We start from the raw sequence: 23,246 nt of genomic DNA, 5'->3' as shown, positions 1-23,246 counted from the left end.
TGTTTGATTTTGGCAATCAATCGAGGAAGCAGCGGGAAGGGTGGAAACACATAAGCCATCCCGAAGTTCCAAGGTGCTGTCAAGGCATCTATCAGAACCGCTCCCGGATCCCTGGATCTGGACCCGTAGCGAGGAAGTTTGGCGTTCTGGCGAGACGCCATGAGATCTATCTCTGGTTTGCCCCAACGTCGAAGTATTTGGGCAAAGACCTCCGGATGAAGTTCCCACTCCCCCGGATGAAAAGTCTGGCGACTCAAGAAATCCGCCTCCCAGTTCTCCACTCCCGGGATGTGGATTGCTGACAGGTGGCAAGAGTGAGACTCTGCCCAGCGAATTATCTTTGATACTTCCATCATTGCTAGGGAGCTTCTTGTCCCTCCTTGATGGTTGATGTAAGCTACAGTCGTGATGTTGTCCGACTGAAACCTGATGAACCCCTGAGTTTTTAACTGGGGCCAAGCCAGAAGGGCATGGAGAACTGCTCTTAATTCCAGAATGTTTATTGGCAGGAGACTTTCCTCCTGATTCCATTGTCCCTGAGCCTTCAGAGAATTCCAGACAGCGCCCCAACCTAGTAGGCTGGCGTCTGTTGTTACAATTGTCCAGTCCGGCCTGCTGAATGGCATCCCCCTGGACAGATGTGGCTGAGAAAGCCACCATAGAAGAGAGTTTCTGGTCTCTTGATCCAGATTCAGAGTAGGGGACAAGTCTGAGTAATCCCCATTCCACTGACTCAGCATGCACAATTGCAGCGGTCTGAGATGTAGACGTGCAAAGGGTACTATGTCCATTGCTGCTACCATTAAGCCGATCACCTCCATGCATTGAGCTACTGACGGGAGTTGAATGGAATGAAGGACACGGCATGCATTTAGAAGCTTTGTTAATCTGTCTTCTGTCAGATAAATCTTCATTTCTACAGAATCTATAAGAGTCCCCAAGAATGGAACTCTTGTGAGAGGAAAAAGAGAACTCTTCTTTTCGTTCACTTTCCATCCATGCGACCTTAGAAATGCCAGAACTAACTCTGTATGAGACTTGGCAGTTTGAAAGCTTGAAGCTTGTATCAGAATGTCGTCTAGGTACGGAGCTACCGAAATTCCTCGCGGTCTTAGTACCGCCAGAAGGGCACCCAGAACCTTTGTGAAGATTCTTGGAGCCGTAGCCAATCCGAATGGAAGAGCTACAAACTGGTAATGCCTGTCTAAGAAGGCAAACCTTAGATACCGGTAATGATCTTTGTGAATCGGTATGTGAAGGTAAGCATCCTTTAAATCCACTGTGGTCATGTACTGACCCTTTTGGATCATGGGTAAGATTGTCCGAATAGTTTCCATTTTGAACGATGGAACTCTTAGGAATTTGTTTAGGATCTTTAAATCCAAGATTGGCCTGAAAGTTCCCTCTTTTTTGGGAACCACAAACAGGTTTGAGTAAAACCCTTGTCCTTGTTCCGACCGCGGAACCGGATGGATCACTCCCATTAATAACAGATCTTGTACACAGCGTAGAAACGCTTCTTTCTTTATCTGGTTTGTTGACAACCTTGACAGATGAAATCTCCCTCTTGGGGGAGAGAATTTGAAGTCTAGAAGGTATCCCTGAGATATGATCTCTAGCGCCCAGGGATCCTGAACATCTCTTGCCCAGGCCTGGGCGAAGAGAGAGAGTCTGCCCCCCACTAGATCCGGTCCCGGATCGGGGGCCCTCGGTTCATGCTGTCTTTGGGGCAGCAGCAGGTTTCCTGGCCTGCTTGCCCTTGTTCCAGGACTGGTTAGGTTTCCAGCCTTGTCTGTAACGAGCAACAGCTCCTTCCTGTTTTGGTGCAGTGGAAGTTGATGCTGCTCCTGCTTTGAAATTCCGAAAGGGACGAAAATTAGACTGTCTAGCCTTAGCTTTGGCTTTGTCTTGAGGCAGGGCGTGGCCCTTACCTCCTGTAATGTCAGCGATAATTTCTTTCAAACCGGGCCCAAATAAAGTTTGCCCCTTGAAAGGTATATTAAGTAATTTGGACTTAGAAGTTACATCAGCTGACCAGGATTTTAGCCACAGCGCCCTACGTGCCTGAATGGCGAATCCTGAGTTCTTAGCCGTAAGTTTGGTTAAATGTACTACGGCCTCCGAAATGAATGAATTAGCTAGTTTAAGGACTCTAAGCCTGTCCGTAATGTCGTCCAGCGTAGCTGAACTAAGGTTCTCTTCCAGAGACTCAATCCAAAATGCTGCCGCAGCCGTAATCGGCGCGATGAATGCAAGGGGTTGCAATATAAAACCTTGTTGAACAAACATTTTCTTAAGGTAACCCTCTAATTTTTTATCCATTGGATCTGAAAAAGCACAGCTATCCTCCACCGGGATAGTGGTACGCTTAGCTAAAGTAGAAACTGCTCCCTCCACCTTAGGGACCGTTTGCCATAAGTTCCGTGTGGTGGCGTCTATTGGAAACATCTTTCTAAATATTGGAGGGGGTGAGAACGGCACACCGGGTCTATCCCACTCCTTAGTAACAATTTCAGTTAGTCTCTTAGGTATATGAAAAACGTCAGTACTCGCCGGTACCGCAAAGTATTTATCCAACCTACACAATTTTTCTGGTATTGCAACAGTGTTACAATCATTAAGAGCCGCTAAAACCTCCCCTAGTAATACACGGAGGTTCTCCAATTTAAATTTAAAATTTGAAATATCTGAATCCAATCTGTTTGGATCAGAACCATCACCCACAGAATGAAGCTCTCCGTCCTCATGTTCTGCAAGCTGTGACGCAGTATCAGACATGGCCCTAGTATTATCAGCGCACTCTGTTCTCACCCCAGAGTGATCACGCTTGCCTCTTAGTTCTGGTAATTTAGCCAAAACTTCAGTCATAACAGTAGCCATATCTTGTAATGTTATCTGTAATGGCCGCCCAGATGTACTAGGCGCCATAATATCACGCACCTCCCGGGCGGGAGATGCAGGTACTGACACGTGAGGCGAGTTAGTCGGCATAACTCTCCCCTCGCTGTTTGGTGAAATTTGTTCAATTTGTACAGATTGGCTTTTATTTAAAGTAGCATCAATACAGTTAGTACATAAATTTCTATTGGGCTCCACCTTGGCATTGGAACAAATGACACAGATATCTTCCTCTGAATCAGACATGTTTAACACACTAGCAATAAACTTGCAACTTGGTTACAATCTTATTTAACAAAAACGTACTGTGCCTCAAAGAGCACTAAACGATTAAATGACAGTTGAAATAATGAACTGAAAGACAGTTATAGCATCAATCCTTAAAAACAACACAACTTTTAGCAAAGGTTTGTTCCCATTAGTAAAGTAACAATAATTAAATTTGAAACATAAAAATTACAGAGCAACGTTTTTAATCACAGTCACTATATAAGTCTCACAGCTCTGCTGAGAGAATCTACCTCCCTCCAAAGAAGTTTGAAGACCCCTGAGATCTGTCAGGAAATACAAGAGTAACTGACTGGAATTTTTTGATGCGTAGCAAAGAGCGCCAAAAACGGCCCCTCCCCCTCACACACAGCAGTGAGAGAGAAACGAAACTGTCACAATTAAAACAAGCAACTGCCAAGTGGAAAAATAATGCCCAAATATTTATTCACTCAGTACCTCAGAAAATGCAAACGATTCTACATTCCAGCAAAAACGTTTAACATAATAAATACCTATTAAAAGGTTTAATGTACTTTTAACAGAGTAATTCCGGTGAAATACCATCCCCAGAATACTTAAGTGTAGAGTATACATACATGTCATTATAACGGTATGGCAGGATTTTCTCATCAATTCCATTCAGAAAATAAAAACTGCTACATACCTCAATGCAGATTCATCTGCCCGCTGTCCCCTGATCTGAAGCTTTTACCTCCCTCAGATGGCCGAGAAACAGCAATATGATCTTAACTACTCCGGTTAAAATCATAGTAAAAACTCTGGTAGATTCTTCTTCAAACTCTGCCAGAGAGGCAATAACACGCTCCGGTGCTATTGTAAAATAACAAACTTTTGATTGAAGTTATAAAAACTAAGTATAATCACCATAGTCCTCTCACACATCCTATCTAGTTGCTGGGTGCAAGAGAATGACTGGGAGTGACGTAGAGGGGAGGAGCTATATGCAGCTCTGCTGGGTGAATCCTCTTGCATTTCCTGTTGGGGAGGAGTTATATCCCAGAAGTAATGATGACCCGTGGACTGATCACACATAACAGAAGAAAAGTTAATTTTTTTTTTACAAATAAAAGGATCTGGGAGGGGGTGGGGGTATTGTGGGGGGGCTGCTACACTACAGAAATTAAAAATAAAAATAAAAAAAAGTTATAAATAAAATTAAAATACTTTGGTTTGTGGGGCCAAACGGGGTACTGGCAGACAGCTGCCAGTACCCAAGATGGCGGTAATTAGGTAGGGGAGAGGGTTAGAGAGCTGGGGGGGGGGGGGGATCAGGGAGGTTGGTGCTAAGGCAGGGGTCCATCACAACTAAAATATTTTATTATTTTTATTTAAAAAAAAAAAAAAAAAAAAAAAAAAAAAAAAACACACTTATTTAGTACTGGCAGACTTTCTGCCAGTACTTAAGATGGCGGGAACAATTGTGGGGTGGGGGAGGGAAGAGAGCTGTTTGGGAGGGATCAAGGGGTGGGATGTGTCAGGTGGGAGGCTGATCTCTAAAATTAACCCTGCAAACTCCCTACAAGCTACCTAATTTAACCCCTTCACTGCTGGGCATAATTGCACAGCAGCATTTAGCGGCCTTCTAATTACCAAAAAGCAACGCCAAAGCCATATAAGTCTGCTATTTCTGAACAAAGGGGATCCCAGAGAAGCTTTTACAACAATTTCTGCCATAATAGCACAAGCGGTTTGTAAATAATTTCAGTGAGAAACCTAAAATTGTGAAAAATGTAACTTTTTTTTTTTTTTTTTTTTATTTGCTCGCATTTGGCAGTGAAATGGTGGCATAAAATATACCAAAATGGGCCTAGATCAATACTTGGGGTTGTCTACTAAACTACACTAAAGCTAAAATTAACCCTACAAGCACCCCAATTAACCCCTTCACTCCTGGGCATAATTCATGTGTGGTGCGCAGTGGCATTTAGCTGCCTTCAAATTACCAAAAAGCAACACCAAAGCCATATATGTCTGCTATTTCTGAAAAAGGGGATCCCAGAGAAGCATTTACAACCATTTGTGCCATAATTGCAGAAGCGGTTTGTAAATAATTTCAGTGGGAAAGCTAAAGTTTGTGACAAAATTTGTGAAAAAGTGAACTTTAATCGCATTTGGCGGTGAAATGGTAGCATGAAATATACCAAAATGGGCCTAGATCAATACTTTGGGATGTCTTCTAAAACAAAATCTATACATGTCAAGGGATATTCAGGTATTCCTGACAGATATCAGGGTTCCAATGTAACTAGCGCTAATTTTGAAAAAAAGTGGTTTGGAAATAGCAAAGTGCTACTTGTATTTATTGCCCCATAAATTGCAAAAAAAGCAAAGAACAAGTAAACATTGGGTATTTCTAAACTCAGGACAAAATTTATAAACTATTTAGCATGGGTGTTTTTTGGTGGTTGTAGATGTGTAACAGATTTTGGGGGTCGAAGTTAGAAAAAGTGTGTTTTTTTTTCCATTTTTTCCTCATATTTTATAATTATTTTTTTTAGTAAATTATAGGATATGATGAAAATAATGGTATCTTTAGAAAGTCCATTTAATGACGAGAAAAACGGTATATAATATGTGTGGGTAGAGTAAATGAGTAAGAGGAAAATTACAGCTAAACGCAAACACTGCAGAAATGTAGAAATAGCCAGTCATTAAGGGCAAGAAAATTGAAAAATGGTCCGGTCATTAAGGGGTTAATGTAATGGCCCCTATAAGCACTCTGCCTCGCCACTTGATAAAAAACTATTAAAAATAATGGCAGGAAACACACTGCATCTAATGAGGTGGGCTATAACGTAGATAAGTAAGCATGAGGACAACCAGGCCACTAGCCCTACACAGCAGGAGAAACCTTTTCTTTTTATAGTTTCTCTTTGAGAGATCACACATCTGGTTAATGGACCATTGAATACAATAGATGTGCATAATCAACTAGTGCACAATAAAAAGACAATGCAGTAGCACTCATTTTAAATGAGCAGCAGATATTTTTTTCTGACAAATTTAAAAAAAAAAAATGACATCAATTTCTCAGCCTGAATCATGTGACAGCCATCAGCCAATCACATACTCAATACATATACACTGAACTCTTGCACATGCCCAGTAGTAGCTAGTACCTCAAAGTGTGAATATAAATAGACTGAGCATGATTTGATATTGGAGGTAAATTGGAAAGTCTCTTAAAGGAATAGTCTAGTCAAAATTAAACTTTCATGATTCATAGAGAAAACTTTAAAAAAAAAGTCCTAGATTACAAGTGGAGCACAAAAATATCAGCACTTTTGTGTATTAATGGGACATAAAACGTAAAATATTTATTTCATGGTTCAGATAGAGCAGCAATTTTAAGCAACTTTCTAATTTACACCTATTAATTTTTTTTCGTTCTCTTGGTATCTTTATTTGAATGTAAGCTTACGAGCCGGACCATTTCTGGTTCAGCACATGGGTAGTGCTTGCTGATTGGTGGCTACATTTAGACAGTAATCAGAAAGTGCTACTGGGGTGCTGAACCATATATGGGCCGGCTCCTATGCTTACATACCGAGAGAACAAAGAAAATTGATAATTTGAGTAAATTATAAAATTGCATGCACTATCAGAATCATTAAAAAAAAATTGACTAAACTATCCCTTTAAATAAAGCATTCTCTATCTAAATCATGAAAGTTTCTTTTTGACTTTAAAGATGAATACTCAATGTATTTATTGTGTTTGCTTGTGGAGCACTGTCCTATAGCTCTGGGCAGGTTGTTATCCGACAGTGAACGATCTGCTCCAGGAAATGAGTTGTGCAAAAACACACACTTCCTATTTGTTTCAAAATCCCTTTAATGTGCTTTTCTAGGACAGAAAAATATAGAACATATTCCAGAGTACTAAAGCCCATTCTGTTGTGCCTTAGAGTATTCTTCTCAGCTGATCACAATTCTGCACTTTATGACGGGTGTAGTGAAGGCCAGACTGATCAAGCTAGAGAGTGTGACTAGCTCACTGAACACAATGCAAGTGCTACAGGATTAGTACAAGTAGCAGCAGGCAGAGTGACTCCTGCACTGCTCTAAAAAACACTAAACATCATATATCCTATGAAGCAGGGCCCACTAGTCACATCCAGCTCACCAAGGGTTTGTGTGTGGCCTTCAGCACCACTGATCAGACAGAAGTAATTTGCTATTGAAAAAACAGTCAGACAAACATGTGAGTAGTATACCGTATTACATAGTAACATTGTATGCATCATTCTATACTAAACAAATAGATATCTAATCTTATGGTGTGGCATCATGTTTAGCATGAAGAGTGCAGTTATCTATTATGTAATGTGACCCCTGACCAATCCAGTCATCAGCATCAGCCATACCTCAGCATCCTGGGATTTAGCGATGTCCACAAGGGTTTTTCCTGCTGGGTGCACCACATCAAGGAGCTTCAGAATGGTAGCACCATCGTTTGAGATTGTGGCTTTACCTAGAAGAGCGATCAGGTTATATAAATAAAGAGAACATAAGAAGGCTTTAATCTGCTCATTTCCTTTCAATAATCACGCGTATATAAAATTAACAATTAAAGGGCCAGTAAACCTAAAAAACATTATATAATTCTGCCCATAGTGCACAATAATATAACATTATATTAGCGTTAGCATTAGCTTTATACAACCTAATATTCCCCCGGGCTGTGACTAGACAGCTGGCCAGATGCGCTCTGTGATAAAAACAGACCCGCTCAGAAGAACACAGAGAGCGGGTCTGAAAAACAGTCTTTTTATACAAATTCACAGGGAATGTTAGGTTGTATAAAGCCAACGCTAATATAATGTTATATAATTCTGCACTATGTGCAGAATTATATAACATTTTTTAGGTTTACTGGCCCTTTAACAGAATACATCAGTGAGTGATATTTCAGATGGAGTATAATTTCTCCAACATTGGTGTGTCCGGTCCACGGCGTCATCCTTACTTGTGGGATATTCTCTTCCCCAACAGGAAATGGCAAAGAGTCCCAGCAAAGCTGGTCACATGATCCCTCCTAGGCTCCGCCCACCCCAGTCATTCTCTTTGCCGTTGCACAGGCAACATCTCCACGGAGATGGTTAAGAGTTTTTTGGTGTTTAAATGTAGTTTTATTCTTCTATCAAGTGTTTGTTATTTTAAAATAGTGCTGGTATGTACTATTTACTCTGAAACAGAAAAGGATGAAGATTTCTGTTTGTAAGAGGAAGATGATTTTAGCAGACAGTAACTAAAATCGATTGCTGTTTCCACACAGGACTGTTGAGATGAAGTAACTTCAGTTGGGGGAAACAGTTAGCAGATTTTTCTGCTTAAGGTATGACTAGCCATATTTCTAACAAGACCATGTAATGCTGGAAGGCTGTCATTTCCCCTCATGGGGACCGGTAAGGCATTTTCTTAGTTAAACATAAAAAGAATAAAGGGCTTCAAAAAGGGCTTAAAAACTGGTAGACATTTTTCTGGGCTAAAACGATTGCTTTACTAGGCATATTATGCAGATTCTAACTAATAATTGGTATTATAATCTTGGGGAACGTTTAGAAAAACGGCAGGCACTGTGTTGGACGCCTTTTTCAGATGGGGCCTTTCTAGTTATAGACAGAGCCTCATTTTCGCGCCATTAATGCGCAGTTGTTTTTGGAGAGCAAGACATGCAGATGCATGTGTCAGGAGCTAAGAATCACTGAAAAAGCTTATAGAAGGCGTCATTTGGTATCGTATTCCCCTCTGGGCTTGGTTGGGTCTTAATTTAAGGGTTAAAGCTCTGAAATTTGGTGTGCAATACTTTTAATGCTTTAAGACACTGTGGTGAAATTTTGGTGAATTTTGAACAATTCCTTCATACTTTTTCACATATTCAGTAATAAAGTGTTTTCAGTTTGAAATTTAAAGTGACAGTAACGGTTTTATTTTAAAACGTTTTTTGTGCTTTGTTGACAAGTTTAAGCCTGTTTAACATGTCTGTACCATCAGATAAGCTATGTTCTATATGTATGAAAGCCAATGTGTCTCCCCATTTAAATTTATGTGATAATTGTGCCATAGTGTCCAAACAAAGTAAGGACAGTAATGCCACAGATAATGATATTGCCCAAGATGATTCCTCAAATGAGGGAAGTAAACATGATACTACATCATCCCCTACTGTGTCTACACCAGTTATGCCCACACAGGAGGCCCCTAGTACATCTAGTGCGCCAATACTTATTACCATGCAACAATTAACGGCTGTAATGGATAACTCCATAGCAAATCTTTTATCCAAAATGCCTACTTATCAGAGAAAGCGCGATTGCTCTGTTTTAAACACTGAAGAGCAAGAGGACGCTGATGATAATTGTTCTGACATACCCTCACACCAATCTCAAGGGGCCATGAGGGAGGTTTTGTCTGATGGAGAAATCTCAGATTCAGGAAAAATTTCTCATCAAGCTGAACCTGATGTTGTGACATTTAAATTTAAATTAGAACATCTCCGCGCACTGCTTAAGGAGGTGTTATCTACTCTGGATGATTGTGACAATTTGGTCATTCCAGAGAAATTATGTAAGATGGACAAGTTCCTAGAGGTTCCGGTGCCCCCCGACGCTTTTCCTATACCCAAGCGGGTGGCGGACATAGTAAATAAAGAGTGGGAAAGGCCCGGCATACCTTTTGTTCCCCCCCATATATTTAAGAAATTATTTCCTATAGTCGACCCCAGAAAGGACTTATGGCAGACAGTCCCCAAGGTCGAGGGGGCGGTTTCTACTCTAAACAAACGCACTACTATTCCTATCGAAGATAGTTGTGCTTTCAAAGATCCTATGGATAAGAAATTAGAGGGTTTGCTTAAAAAGATTTTTGTACAGCAAGGTTACCTTCTACAACCAATTTCATGCATTGTTCCTGTCACTACGGCAGCGTGTTTCTGGTTCGAGGAACTAGAAAAGTCGCTCAGTAAAGAATCTTCGTATGAGGAGGTTATGGACAGAGTTCAAGCACTTAAATTGGCTAACTTTTGTTTTAGATGCCGCTTTGCAATTAGCTAGATTAGCGGCGAAAAATTCAGGGTTTGCTATCGTGGCGCGCAGAGCGCTTTGGCTAAAGTCTTGGTCAGCGGACGTGTCTTCCAAGACAAAATTGCTTAACATTCCTTTCAAAGGTAAAACATTATTTGGACCTGATTTGAAGGAGATTATTTCAGACATCACTGGGGGAAAGGGCCACGTCCTCCCACAGGATAGGTCTTTTAAGGCTAAAAATAAGCCTAATTTTCGTCCCTTTCGCAGAAACGGACCAGTCTCTAATTCTGTATCCTCTAAGCAAGAGGGTAATACTTCACAACCCAAACCAGCCTGGAAACCAATGCAAGGCTGGAACAAGGGTAAGCAGGCCAAGAAGCCTACCACTGCTACCAAAACAGCATGAAGGGATAGCCCCCGATCCGGGACCGGATCTAGTGGGGGGCAGACTTTCTCTCTTTGCTCAGGCTTGGGCAAGAGATGTTCAGGATCCTTGGGCGCTAGAAATAGTTTCTCAAGGTTATCTCCTGGAATTCAAGGAACTACCCCCAAGGGGAAGGTTCCACAGGTCTCAATTATCTTCAAACCAAATAAAGAGACAGGCATTCTTACATTGTGTAGAAGACCTGTTAAAGATGGAAGTGATACATCCAGTTCCAATAAGAGAACAAGGAATGGGATTTTATTCCAATCTGTTCATAGTTCCCAAAAAAGAGGGAACATTCAGACCAATTTTGGATCTAAAGATCCTAAACAAATTTCTCAGGGTACCATCGTTCAAAATGGAAACTATTCGAACGATCCTACCTACTATCCAGGAAAATCAATTTATGACTACCGTGGATTTAAAGGATGCGTACCTACATATTCCTATCCACAAGGAACATCATCAGTTCCTAAGGTTCGCTTTTCTGGACAAGCATTACCAGTTTGTGGCACTTCCATTCGGATTAGCCACTGCTCCAAGGATTTTCACAAAGGTACTAGGGTCCCTTCTAGCGGTTCTAAGACCAAGGGGCATTGCAGTAGTACCTTACTTGGACGACATCCTGATTCAAGCGTCGTCCATGTCAAAAGCAAAGGCTCATACGGACATCGTCCTAGCCTTTCTCAGATCTCACGGATGGAAGGTGAACAAAGAAAAAAGTTCTCTGTCCCCGTCAACAAGAGTTCCCTTCTTGGGAACAATAATAGATTCCTTAGAAATGAGGATTTTTCTGACAGAGGTCAGAAAATCAAAACTTCTGATCTCTTGTCAAGTACTTCACTCTGTTCCTCGTCCTTCCATAGCGCAGTGCATGGAAGTAATAGGATTGATGGTTGCAACAATGGACATAGTTCCTTTTGCACGAATTCATCTAAGACCATTACAACTGTGCATGCTCAAACAGTGGAATGGGGATTATACAGACTTGTCTCCGACGATTCAAGTAGATCAAAAGACCAGAGATTCACTCCGTTGGTGGCTGACCCTGGACAATCTGTCACAGGGAATGAGCTTCCGCAGACCAGAGTGGGTCATTGTTACGACCGACGCCAGCCTAGTTTCTGGAACTGAGAGCGATATTCAATGCTCTCAGAGCTTGGCCTCAACTAGCAAAGGCCAAATTCATAAGGTTTCAGTCAGACAACATGACGACCGTTGCATATATCAATCATCAGGGGGGAACAAGGAGTTCCCTGGCGATGAAAGAAGTGACCAAGATAATTCAATGGGCGGAGGATCACTCCTGCCACTTGTCTGCGATCCACATCCCAGGAGTGGAAAATTGGGAAGCGGATTTTCTGAGTCGTCAGACATTCCATCCGGGGGAGTGGGAACTCCATCCGGAAATCTTTGCCCAAATAACTCAATTATGGGGCATTCCAGACATGGATCTGATGGCGTCTCGTCAGAACTTCAAGGTTCCTTGCTACGGGTCCAGATCCAGGGATCCCAAGGCGACTCTAGTAGATGCACTAGTAGCACCTTGGACCTTCAACCTAGCTTATGTATTCCCACCGTTTCCTCTCATCCCCAGGCTGGTAGCCAGGATCAATCAGGAGAGGGCCTCGGTGATCTTGATAGCTCCTGCGTGGCCACACAGGACTTGGTATGCAGACCTGGTGAATATGTCATCGACTCCACCATGGAAGCTACCTTTGAGACAGGACCTTCTTGTTCAGGGTCCATTCGAACATCCGAATCTGGTTTCCCTCCAACTGACGGCTTGGAGATTGAACGCTTGATTTTATCAAAGCGTGGGTTTTCAGATTCTGTAATAGATACTCTGATTCAGGCTAGAAAGCCTGTAACTAGAAAAATTTACCATAAAATATGGAAAAAATATATCTGTTGGTGTGAATCTAAAGGATTCCCATGGAACAAGACAAAAATTCCTAAGATTCTATCCTTTCTACAAGAAGGTTTGGAGAAAGGATTATCTGCAAGTTCTCTGAAGGGACAGATCTCTGCTTTATCTGTTTTACTTCACAAAAGACTGGCAGCTGTGCCAGATGTTCAAGCATTTGTTCAGGCTCTGGTTAGGATCAAGCCTGTTTACAGACCTTTGACTCCTCCCTGGAGTCTAAATCCAGTTCTTTCAGTTCTTCAAGGGGTTCCGTTTGAACCCTTACATTCCGTAGATATTAAGTTATTATCTTGGAAAGTTTTGTTTTTGGTTGCAATTTCTTCTGCAAGAAGAGTTTCAGAGTTATCTGCTCTGCAGTGTTCTCCGCCCTATCTGGTGTTCCATGCAGATAAGGTGGTTTTGCGTACTAAGCCTGGTTTTCTTCCGAAAGTTGTTTCCAACAAAAATATTAACCAGGAGATAGTTGTACCTTCTTTGTGTCTGAATCCAGTTTCAAAGAAGGAACGTTTGTTACACAATTTGGACGTAGTCCGTGCTCTAAAATTCTATTTAGAGGCTACTAAAGATTTCAAACAAACATCTTCCTTGTTTGTTGTTTATTCTGGTAAAAGGAGAGGTCAAAAAGCGACTTCTACCTCTCTTTCCTTTTGGCTTAAAAGCATTATCCGATTGGCTTATGAGACTGCCGGACAGCAGCCTCCTGAAAGAATCACAGCTCACTCCACTAGGGCTGTGGCTTCCACATGGGCCTTCAAGAACGAGGCTTCTGTTGACCAGATATGTAAGGCAGCGACTTGGTCTTCACTGCACACTTTTGCCAAATTTTACAAATTTGATACTTTTGCTTCTTCGGAGGCTATTTTTGGGAGAAAGGTTTTGCAAGCCGTGGTGCCTTCCATTTAGGTGACCTGATTTGCTCCCTCCCTTCATCCGTGTCCTAAAGCTTTGGTATTGGTTCCCACAAGTAAGGATGACGCCGTGGACCGGACACACCAATGTTGGAGAAAACAGAATTTATGCTAACCTGATAAATTACTTTCTCCAACGGTGTGTCCGGTCCACGGCCCGCCCTGGTTTTTTAATCAGGTCTGATGAATTATTTTCTCTAACTACAGTCACCACGGTATCATATGGTTTCTCCTATATATATTTCCTCCTGTCCGTCGGTCGAATGACTGGGGTGGGCGGAGCCTAGGAGGGATCATGTGACCAGCTTTGCTGGGACTCTTTGCCATTTCCTGTTGGGGAAGAGAATATCCCACAAGTAAGGATGACGCCATGGACCGGACACACCGTTGGAGAAAGTAATTTATCAGGTAAGCATAAATTCTGTTTTATCAGTTGTAATGAAGTTCCACTATAACTTGAAACATTTCTCTCTCGCGATTCAGATAGAACATACAATTTTAAACAACTTTCTAATTTTGATCTCTTGGTATCCTTTGTTGAAAAGCATACCTAGGTAGACTCATAAGCTGCCGATTGGTGGCTGCACATTTAGGCTTCATGTTATCGGCTCACGTACGTGCATTTTTGTTTTATCAAAGGATACCAAGAGAATGAAGAAAATTAGATAGAAGTAAATTGGAAAGTTGTTTAAAATTGTATGTTCTGACTCATTAAAAATAATAAAAAAATAAAAATAAACTATTACTGCTACAAAAGCTATAAAAAAAAATTAAAAAAAAAAAACCATCATGTGCAGGAATTGATGGTTTAGGCAAAACATAAGTTAGAAGAATATATATTTTCTGAAAAATAAAATTAAAAAAAAATAAAAAAAAAAAAAAAAAAAGTTATCACTGATGAACAGACAAGAGACAACTCTTGGAAATAAATAGGTTATATTTCAAACATTCACTAAACATGTAACAAGGGAATATCCATCCTATTGCCCTTTAACCTCTTTGGCCAAATGGACTTAGATCTACGTTGTGCAGTACATAGGCCATTGTAATGCATAACGTAGTTTTACGTCCATAATGCTAAAAGCCCAATCAGTCTTACTGCTTGTGAGCTTCCAGCATCTGCCTTCATATGGTAATGGAGCACGATTAGTGGACCATTACCATATGAAGCCAAATTGCAAGATCCTTACAGACAGCGACACTGTCTGTAACAATCTCGGTTGGTGCCGGTGGGAGGGAAGGCAGGAGGCGTGTTGGCGAGATCCTACGCTACAGAAAGTTTTTGAAGAGAGAGGGAGGGATGGGTAGCTACACTACAGAGAAGAAGAAATAAGGTGGGGGGGGGGGTTCTACATAAGGATCCTGCTGAGGGGGAGGTGGGGAACCCTAACACTACAGAAAAACATTAATTTAAAAAAAAAAAAAAAACAACAAAAAAAATAAACACACCAACTGGGTTAGAGAGCTGTTTGTGAGGTGGGAGCCCTTGAAGGACACCTTATCTGAATGAATTTGACAGTTTTTTCACAGCTAGAGGTTCATGTGTGCCATACAGATAAATAACTCCATGGCATGAGCATAATGTTAAGTGTCAGCACTAATCGCCTGAAATGCAAGTCTGTCAAAAGATCTGAGATAAGGGGGCAGTCTGCAGAAGCTTAGATACAAGGTAATTACATAGGTAAAAGGTGTATTAATATAACTGTGCTTGTTATGCAAAACTGAGGAATGGGTAATAAAGGGATTAGCTATCTTTTAAACAATAAACATTGTTGGCGTTTGTCCCTTTAATGATTTTTTTTTTTACATGATTGCATTTAGTAGGGAAATGGTAGCATGAAATATAGAAAAATGGGCCTAGATCAATACCTTAGGTTGTCTACTTTAAAAAAAAAAAACGTTTTCATAAGTAAAAAAATACAACTAGACTCTATTTCAGTTTAAACTATAGAGTGATAGACAAAAAAGCTCTAGTATTTTGTCAAGTTCATCAGCACCAGGCAGTTCAGTACCATAAACATGTGGAGACCTTATTTTTGTTCTGTAGATTTGAGAACTCTTTATATACTAAGCAATACCTATATCTGAGGGGCTTACAATCACCATATTGTCTGCTCTATAACATTCTGCACGTTGTTAAACGCATGAAACGGCAAATCCAACTCACCTCTGTCATCGACAATAAGCTTGTCCATGCCACGTGGGCCAAGGGTGGTGCGCACTGCCTCTGCGATCACCTGGCAGGCATTGATGTTACTCAGGAGCTGAGGAACACCCTGGGAGGTGTCAGTTCCCTCCTTCAGCAGGATAACAGGTGTGGGCTGCAAACAGAAACACAAGCATCCGGGTCTTTAGTAGATGTATACTGAACTGATCAAGCTGCATTGCTCAGCGGTTATGAAACGGTACATAAAAGTGTGATAGTAAGAGGTCTAATTAGATTTAGTTTTTGTGTAAGCCCTAAGCAGGACACTGATGATTACAGCTCCTATCCTGCTCAGGAGAGTCAATGCATTCTGCCAACCCATTAGCAAGGGTTAAACCTATATAGTTAAAAACTACAGGCAGCCAGGGGACACCATAGTGCAAAAAATGTACGCTCTAACAAATTAACACTGCAGTTCTGAGTGTTTAACCCCATGCAAGAAAAAGGAGAAGAAGTTAAACGCACCTTTAAAGTACTGGTCATGAGCTTTAATCGCTGCAGTCGGCATGCTGTACACAGTCAATTGGCTCACTGGCTGCTTCCTGCTCAGGAGCGGCAAATCTCTGCAGCTCCCCTATTTGTTTAAACCCTTTATAGAGGCTAAACATAGAGTTGCACATTGCAAGCTCCAACAAATTAGAATAAGCAATTTTTAGAATAAAAACATAAAAAGGTGGAAAGCACCAGAGGCAGTAGTGAGTTTGGTGCTTTCAAACTGTACAATCCTGGATTACTTGGAAGGGTAATCACTTATTAAAAAAAAAAAAAAAAAAGCCAGCTACAGCCTGCAATGGGGGCGATTTATCAAAGGCTAGGCGAACTGTCTATGTGCTTCGCCTATAACTGCGCCCCAGCTCACCTCCAGATAAGCGCAAGTGTGCCTGAATTTATATAAAAAAAAAAAAAAAAAAAAAAAGAGAAATAACTTTGCACGTTTAGTAAAAGGCGAGCTGGGGCGTAATAATGAGTAATTTCGCCTATCATAGTACATCCTTATAAATATTTACGCCGCTAAGTCTTGATTATTAAAGATGCAGGTTTTTTTTTTTTGGTATTTATTTTGCAATTTTTAAATTGTGAGCAGTTAGGTGCAGCAGGGGTCACCAACCTTTTGGACCTCAGGGACCACTAAACTCACAATTTTGAATCCTGTGGACCACTAACATGTTTTGTTTTTTTAAGATGCATACATACATCTCATTAATAGTTAAACCATAGCTAAGTTTACATTATGTATATATTTACATATTTTTAAGAATTATTTTTGGAATTAACTAACTGAATGACAGAATTTAGAGAATACTTCTAAATGACAGATGAAAGGTGAGTGCCAACTTCTGAACTGGAAACAGAGGCAGAAAGTGGGAAAAAGAATTATGTTTAAAAGGACCACAAGACTTCTAAGTTACCTCCCCACTTAGGAATTATTCAAAACTACTTATGATAATGGCCAGACATTGGAGTCATAAATTAAAGTTTATATCAGAAAGCTCTCAATATGGATGTGAGCTAACCACGACCAGGGCCGCCATCAGGGGGTGACAGGGGTGACTCCTGTCAGGGGCCCAATGGGCTAGGGGGGGCCCCATGAGGCAAGAAGTAAAAAAAAAAAAAAAAAAAAAATTTATTTTTTTTAAATTTTGGCAGCCACCAGTGGGTACTACAGCAGAGTGCTAATTGAGCATGGGAAATGTTATTACAAGGAGTAAAGTATTAGCATTTGAGAGGATTTCTGAGTGTGCACTAAACCACTATGCGCAGTGTGAGACAGACTTGGCACTTTGTAGAGTGTGTGCCTGAGTCAGATGGCTGATCACTTTCATTTGCAGAGGAGGTAGGAATTACTTAGTAAATGTTTTTTATTTCTTTGTGCAATTTAAGATTGTAACTTCAGTGTGGTAGTAGTTGTATGGTGGGGCCAGGGGTCCATAAAAACACTTTTTTTTTTAGCAGCAGTGTATTTATGATTATTTGGCAATGCTGTAGAAATTCTATATTTAAAACCATGCAGAAATGTTTCCTCCTCAATACACAAATTATATATATTATATTCCAGTTTACTGCCCCTTTATGCAAGGACTTTTCAGATACAAGGAGGCATTTTATCTAAGATTTTTACATCTGCATAACATGTTATACTCTCAGACTAAGATTGCTCAGTGTTGGAAATGAGACAGGTTAACTTAAAACTGTTCAGTTTACTCTACAGCTGACTTTATTTTGAAATGCACACCAACAAGCTTAAATCCTGCATTTAACCAGATCTAATGGTATGAGTACCACAGCTTATGGTTCCACCAAGACCATATAGAGTACAGCATTTTCAAAATCCACAAGTACAGCTGACAGATGGGAACATTTGTACACTATATTTGAAGTGGTGCTCTTGGTTGGGGAAAATGGGGAAAATATCAAACAAACATATGTCAACCTTTTAGAAGTACTTTTCTTCATCTAGCAATCTACCCAGATCATTAATGTACAATTTTGAATTCACAGAATTTTTGTTTGCACATTTACAAATATGATTCTTTAAAAAGTGATCTCTTAATTTCTGCATTTTTTATCATGCATATCACACACTGTTGATTTAGGGGATGCAAGGTGCATAAATGTTTCCTCCTGTGAGTGTTTCTGTGGGTGTATGTGTTTATGTCTTTGTGCTTTGGTTTGTGTCTCTATAAGTGTGTATTTTTTTTCTGTTGGTATCTCTGTGAGGGTGGGTGTGTATGTCTTTGTGCATTTTCTGTGGATGTCTGTGAGAGTGTGTGCATATGTTTTTGAGCTTTTCTATGGGTGTCTCTGTGAGGGTGGGCGTGTGTTTGTCTTTGTGTATTTTCTCTGGATGCTTCTGTGAGGGTGGGTGTGTATGTCTGTGTTTTCTGTGGATGTCTCTGTGAGGGTGTGTGTGTATGTATGTGTGTTTTCTGTGGATGTCTCTGTGAGAGTGTGTATTTTCTGTGGGTGTCTCTGTGAGGGTGTGTATGTCTGTGTGTTTTCTGTGGATGTCTCAGTGAGGGTGTGTATGTATGTCTTTATGTGTTTTCTGTGGGTGTCTCTGTGTGTGTGTGTGTGTATGTCTTTGTGTGTTTTCTGAGGCTGTCTCTGTTGGTGTTTCCTTGGGTGTATGTGCAAGTTTGAGTTTGTGTGTGGGTGTCCATTGTATGTTCCTTTTTAGGACATTTTGACCTTACTACTGATTATTCACATCTTTCTACAGACTTTGAGACTTATGAGACCTTTCCAGAAGTCACCAATCTACCATTTAACCTTTAAATTATTGTTTAGGCAGTTCAGGGCCCTTCCTTTCAGCCACTGCATGCTGTTGTCATCATTTAGTTGGCATCTTCCTTTGCAAAAAGATAATCAGAACTCCATATTTTGTTTTCTAAATCTCCTTTTTTTACAAAACTGTAGTTTACCTCATTACTTGTCAGGGCAATGTAAACAACAAGTGCTAAGTGTCTGTTTGGGTGTCTGTGTCTGAGTTTCTTTGCGTGTTTGCTAGAGTGTCTATATGTGAATCCTTATGTGTGAGTGTGTGTGTGTGTGTGTGTGTGTGTGTGTGTGTGTGTGTGTGTGTGTGTGTGTATGTTTCTACCTTTACAACATTTCCAAGTTTAAATAGACAATTAAGAATAAAGTGCATATACGTTTTAGTCACTTGGTCAAAAATTGCACATGTCCAAGGAGGGGGGGGGGCCTGATCAATGGTTAAGTCAGGGGCCCCAAAATTTCTAGTGGCGGCCCTGACCACGACTGATATTACTGGCAATTACTATAATGCTGGTGGGATATGGCTGATCTGCTGGATGGCAATTACTGGAATTCAGGTGAAATGGCTTTGTGCACGGGAAAATTATTTGAATTAAAAATAATTAATATTTAATTTAAAAAAAAGAAGATGGAGGGGAGGAAGACAAACAGTAATGTAAGTCCATCTAAAGGAATTAGGAAAATTACTACAAAGAGACAGGTAAAGGGAAGAAAATAAATTAAATATAGAGAGAAAGTATGTAACAAAAGAAAATAAAAAAAAATAAAAAAAAAAAAAAAAAATTAATTCCACTATTTCAAGCCAAGACTAAACCAACTTCTGCTGGCTTTAGAATGGAAACATCTTCCTATGAGCAGCGTGCCGGGTGGGAGGGGTTAAAAATACAATCTAGCTACGCAAGTTGTGCAGTACTATGCAACGTGCTTGTAATTTATCTCCTCCTCCGTCGGTTTTCACTAATGTCCAGCCAGGCACTGTAGGGAGTTGCTGCACAACGGGGGTGACACCATTCAGAGGAGATTGATTCCTGCTTGATGGTGTCAAGGACCACCAACATCTTCTTATGGACCACCAGTGGTCCAAGGACCAATGGTTGGCAACCGCTGAGGTACAGTACCTAATTTATTGTGTTAATGTTATATTTTTGACATATTTAATAATGTTTCCGTGCGGTTTATTTCCATATGTTCTTCCTTGTTGGTACTTTAAGATGACACAAATCTGTCAGTCAAGGCTTATAAAGACCACAATGGGCAAGAAAACTCTTTGTACCCCTATGCGCCTGTGGAAGCGCAAATTTCTGACAATATCAGTCTATTCTTGGCGCTGAGCCTTGGATAAAGCAGTTAAAAGTAGTAAGTACTCCATCACAAGCTGTAAAAGAATATATGATAATGCTGTTCGCCTATGTATGTATGGCGAAATATAGAACACGCTATTTAAGGAGAAATTTCAGTTCCCTATCGATGAAAGCAATGATAAATAAGAAACTGGGCATATTTGTAGGTCGGGTTGTGAAATTATGCCTATTACTAATGAATATTGGTGCACTCGGGAGCGCACCCGTGCACCTAAGCGAGTACAAGCGGAGTGCAAAGAAAATTATAGGCGCAGGTTGCTTATATAAATAGTGAGATATGGTCGAATGCGTAGTTTTGGGCGGAATTGCGGGCGGATTACTTTGATAAATCGCCCCCAATGTCACCATGCTGACAATGTGGTCATGGCAATTTTCCCTGTGCAAGAATGAGAAGAGTTTGGCCCCTAACCCCAGCAGTGACCCCCCTTGTAAGTCACGAAGGGCTTGTTGGAGTAATCTTAAACAATCTCATCATGCACAAGATTGTGATGGGCAGACTCACAGCTGATAGCCTGAGAATACTTAAGGGACACTGAACCCAAATTTTTTCTTTTGTGATTCAGATAGAACATGAAATTTTAAGCAACTTTCTAATTTACTCCTATTATCAAATTTTCTTCATTCTCTTGTTATCTTTATTTGAAATGCAAGAATGTAAGTTTAGATGCCGGCCCATTTTTGGTGAACAACCTGGGTTGTCCTTGCTGATTGGTGGATAAATTCATCCACCGATAAAAAAGTGCTGTCCAGAGTACTGAAACCAAAAAAAAGCTTAGATGCCTTCTTTTTCAAATGATAGCAAGAGAATGAAGAAAAATTGATAATAGGAGTAAATTAGAAAGTTGCTTAAAATTGCATGCTCTTTCTGAATTACAAAAGAAAAAATTTGAGTACAGTGTCCCTTTAAACACTGAACCACAACCAGCAGCTACAAAATGATAGCTTTATCATCATCACAATCTGTTAACCTAATTCTTTATTGCACTAGATTTGGCTTACAAGCCCAGCCAGTCTGTGGGAATTTATAGTAAAATCAAACCAGCACTTCAACCTGTAATATAGAGAATCACCTCGAGTAACTGCCAAACTCCAAATCCAATATAAAGAACCACATGATTAAAGGGACACCCCCAAAACGTTGTGATGTTGTCTGTATCCCCATGCTTGAAACAATAAAGGGATTTTAATCTTGGGAATTTTATTGCTTCTTGTTGGAATTGATCGGAAAAGCACAACTGTGATACAGAAACCAGGATTCCACCATGACTATAAAAGGTGACAGTGCTGCAAGGGGCACAAAATCCTGCAATTTCTTATTCTAGCGTATTTTATTTGGAGCATCTGCCCAATTTAGTATTTTAGCCGTTTATTCTCAGTGCTGCCAATGTTAAAGGGATAGGAAAGTCATAATTAAACTTGCATAAAACTAAAATCACTTCTACAGTATTTTCAAATGTGCTTTGTTCTCTTGGTATCCGTTGTTGAAAATGAATATGCACATATGCTACACTAGTGGGAGCTAGCTGCTGATTGGTGCCTGCACACATTTGTCTCTTGTGATTGGCTAACTAGATGTATTCAGCTTCCTGTCAGTAGTGCAATGTTGTTCCTTTAGCAAAGGATGACAAGAGAATGAAGAAAATGTTATAATAAAAGTAAATTTGAACGTTGTATCTTCTATCTGAATCATTAATTCAATTTGTGGGTTTCCTGTCCCTTTAACACAATGTTTATACAATGTTGCAAGTAACCAGGCAGCATGAAAACTTGAAGTTAACCCCTTCCTGCCTTGAGTTTTTTTAACTAGTATTGTGCCATGTAAAGTTAACTCTTTCATGCCTTCAGCTGTGTCTTACAGTATTAACCTGTTAGCGCCGTTGTATTCCGTACTAACAGCGCTTCCTGGATGTGATCGTGGTCTGGAGGGCGTGCCTTGCGTCATAGGGACGCCCCGATTCCATAATTGAAATCTTGCAATCTATTTTTGTTTTTATCCATTACACAAAAAATCCAAATTACTGTGTGCCCTTTGCCGTTATTAACCCTTTATCTCACCTGTCAGACAATCCTAATCTTATTATTTACACTGGGAATGCTGAGCATAGGCCATAAGACATAATATGACGTTTGCACGGAAGGAAAAGGGTTAATGTAACAAATGTGTCAATAAGTGGCTTAACGGCAGTTCAGCTTCACTTCTACAAGCTGTCTGTGCACTTTCTGCAAGTTAAGGCATCGTATTGAAATTATCTGGCAACTATAGTGATATTGAAATGGCTGGTAATTTAAAATGCTGAATTCTGCCATAGGAAATAAATTATGCTAAAAGACATTACCCAAAATCCTATTAACTACTGATGCCAGTATGAGCTACAATGCCGTTTCTTGTAACCCTCTTTGGTACCCAAGGAGCTAACCCTAGCCATACCCCTTAACCTAAGCACCCCAATTATCCCACCTGCCCTCCACTGAGCAACATTCTCACAGGAAGGGGTCATAGGGATCAGGATCTCAAACCATTGCATTCAGTGGTTAGCTGATATATGTCGTCTAAAGCAGGATAATAGCTGGACTATCTGGCTGAGATTTAAACTAAATGTCTCTTCAGTAGTAAGGTAATCAGCAGCCTGATGGGGAGGATAAATGGCCTCTGTGGTGGGCTACTTGGAGGAGAGGCAGAACATGACTGGTGCAAGGCCTGTGTACTGCACACCACTATCACAGTAGCACATACCTAATTTGGTAACAATGTGTTTCAAAACTAGCAGATTATGGTCGACCCTTATGCAGCGTATAACAGGAAGACAAACAGACATCACTAACAGCTACTTTATACACAATGAAGTATTCACCTATTACAAGGCACAATATCAGCTGTGACCGTCACCTAGCACGGACTCCCCTTATATTCAAGTATTAAATGGTACA

General features: G+C 40.5%; 1 protein-coding gene across 1 annotated transcript in view; it reads right to left on the bottom strand.

Annotated features, from left to right (window-relative positions):
- The window catches only part of LOC128647588 (T-complex protein 1 subunit eta), a 66,062-nt gene that overhangs the window by 40,790 nt on the left and 2,026 nt on the right, over positions 1-23,246 (bottom strand). Inside the window, exons 2-3 of the mRNA XM_053700342.1 lie at positions 15,643-15,796; positions 7,556-7,662 (exon numbers count right to left, since the gene is read on the bottom strand). Of these exons, the coding sequence (XP_053556317.1) occupies positions 7,556-7,662; positions 15,643-15,796 (261 nt within the window). The remainder of the gene's footprint in view (positions 1-7,555; positions 7,663-15,642; positions 15,797-23,246) is intronic.

The sequence above is a fragment of the Bombina bombina genome, chromosome 2 (genome assembly GCF_027579735.1).
Source record: "Bombina bombina isolate aBomBom1 chromosome 2, aBomBom1.pri, whole genome shotgun sequence".
In the NCBI taxonomy this organism is placed as follows: Eukaryota; Metazoa; Chordata; class Amphibia; order Anura; family Bombinatoridae; genus Bombina; species Bombina bombina.
The sequence above is the reverse complement of the archived record's forward strand: the minus strand, read 5'-3'. Positions and strand labels throughout refer to the sequence as shown.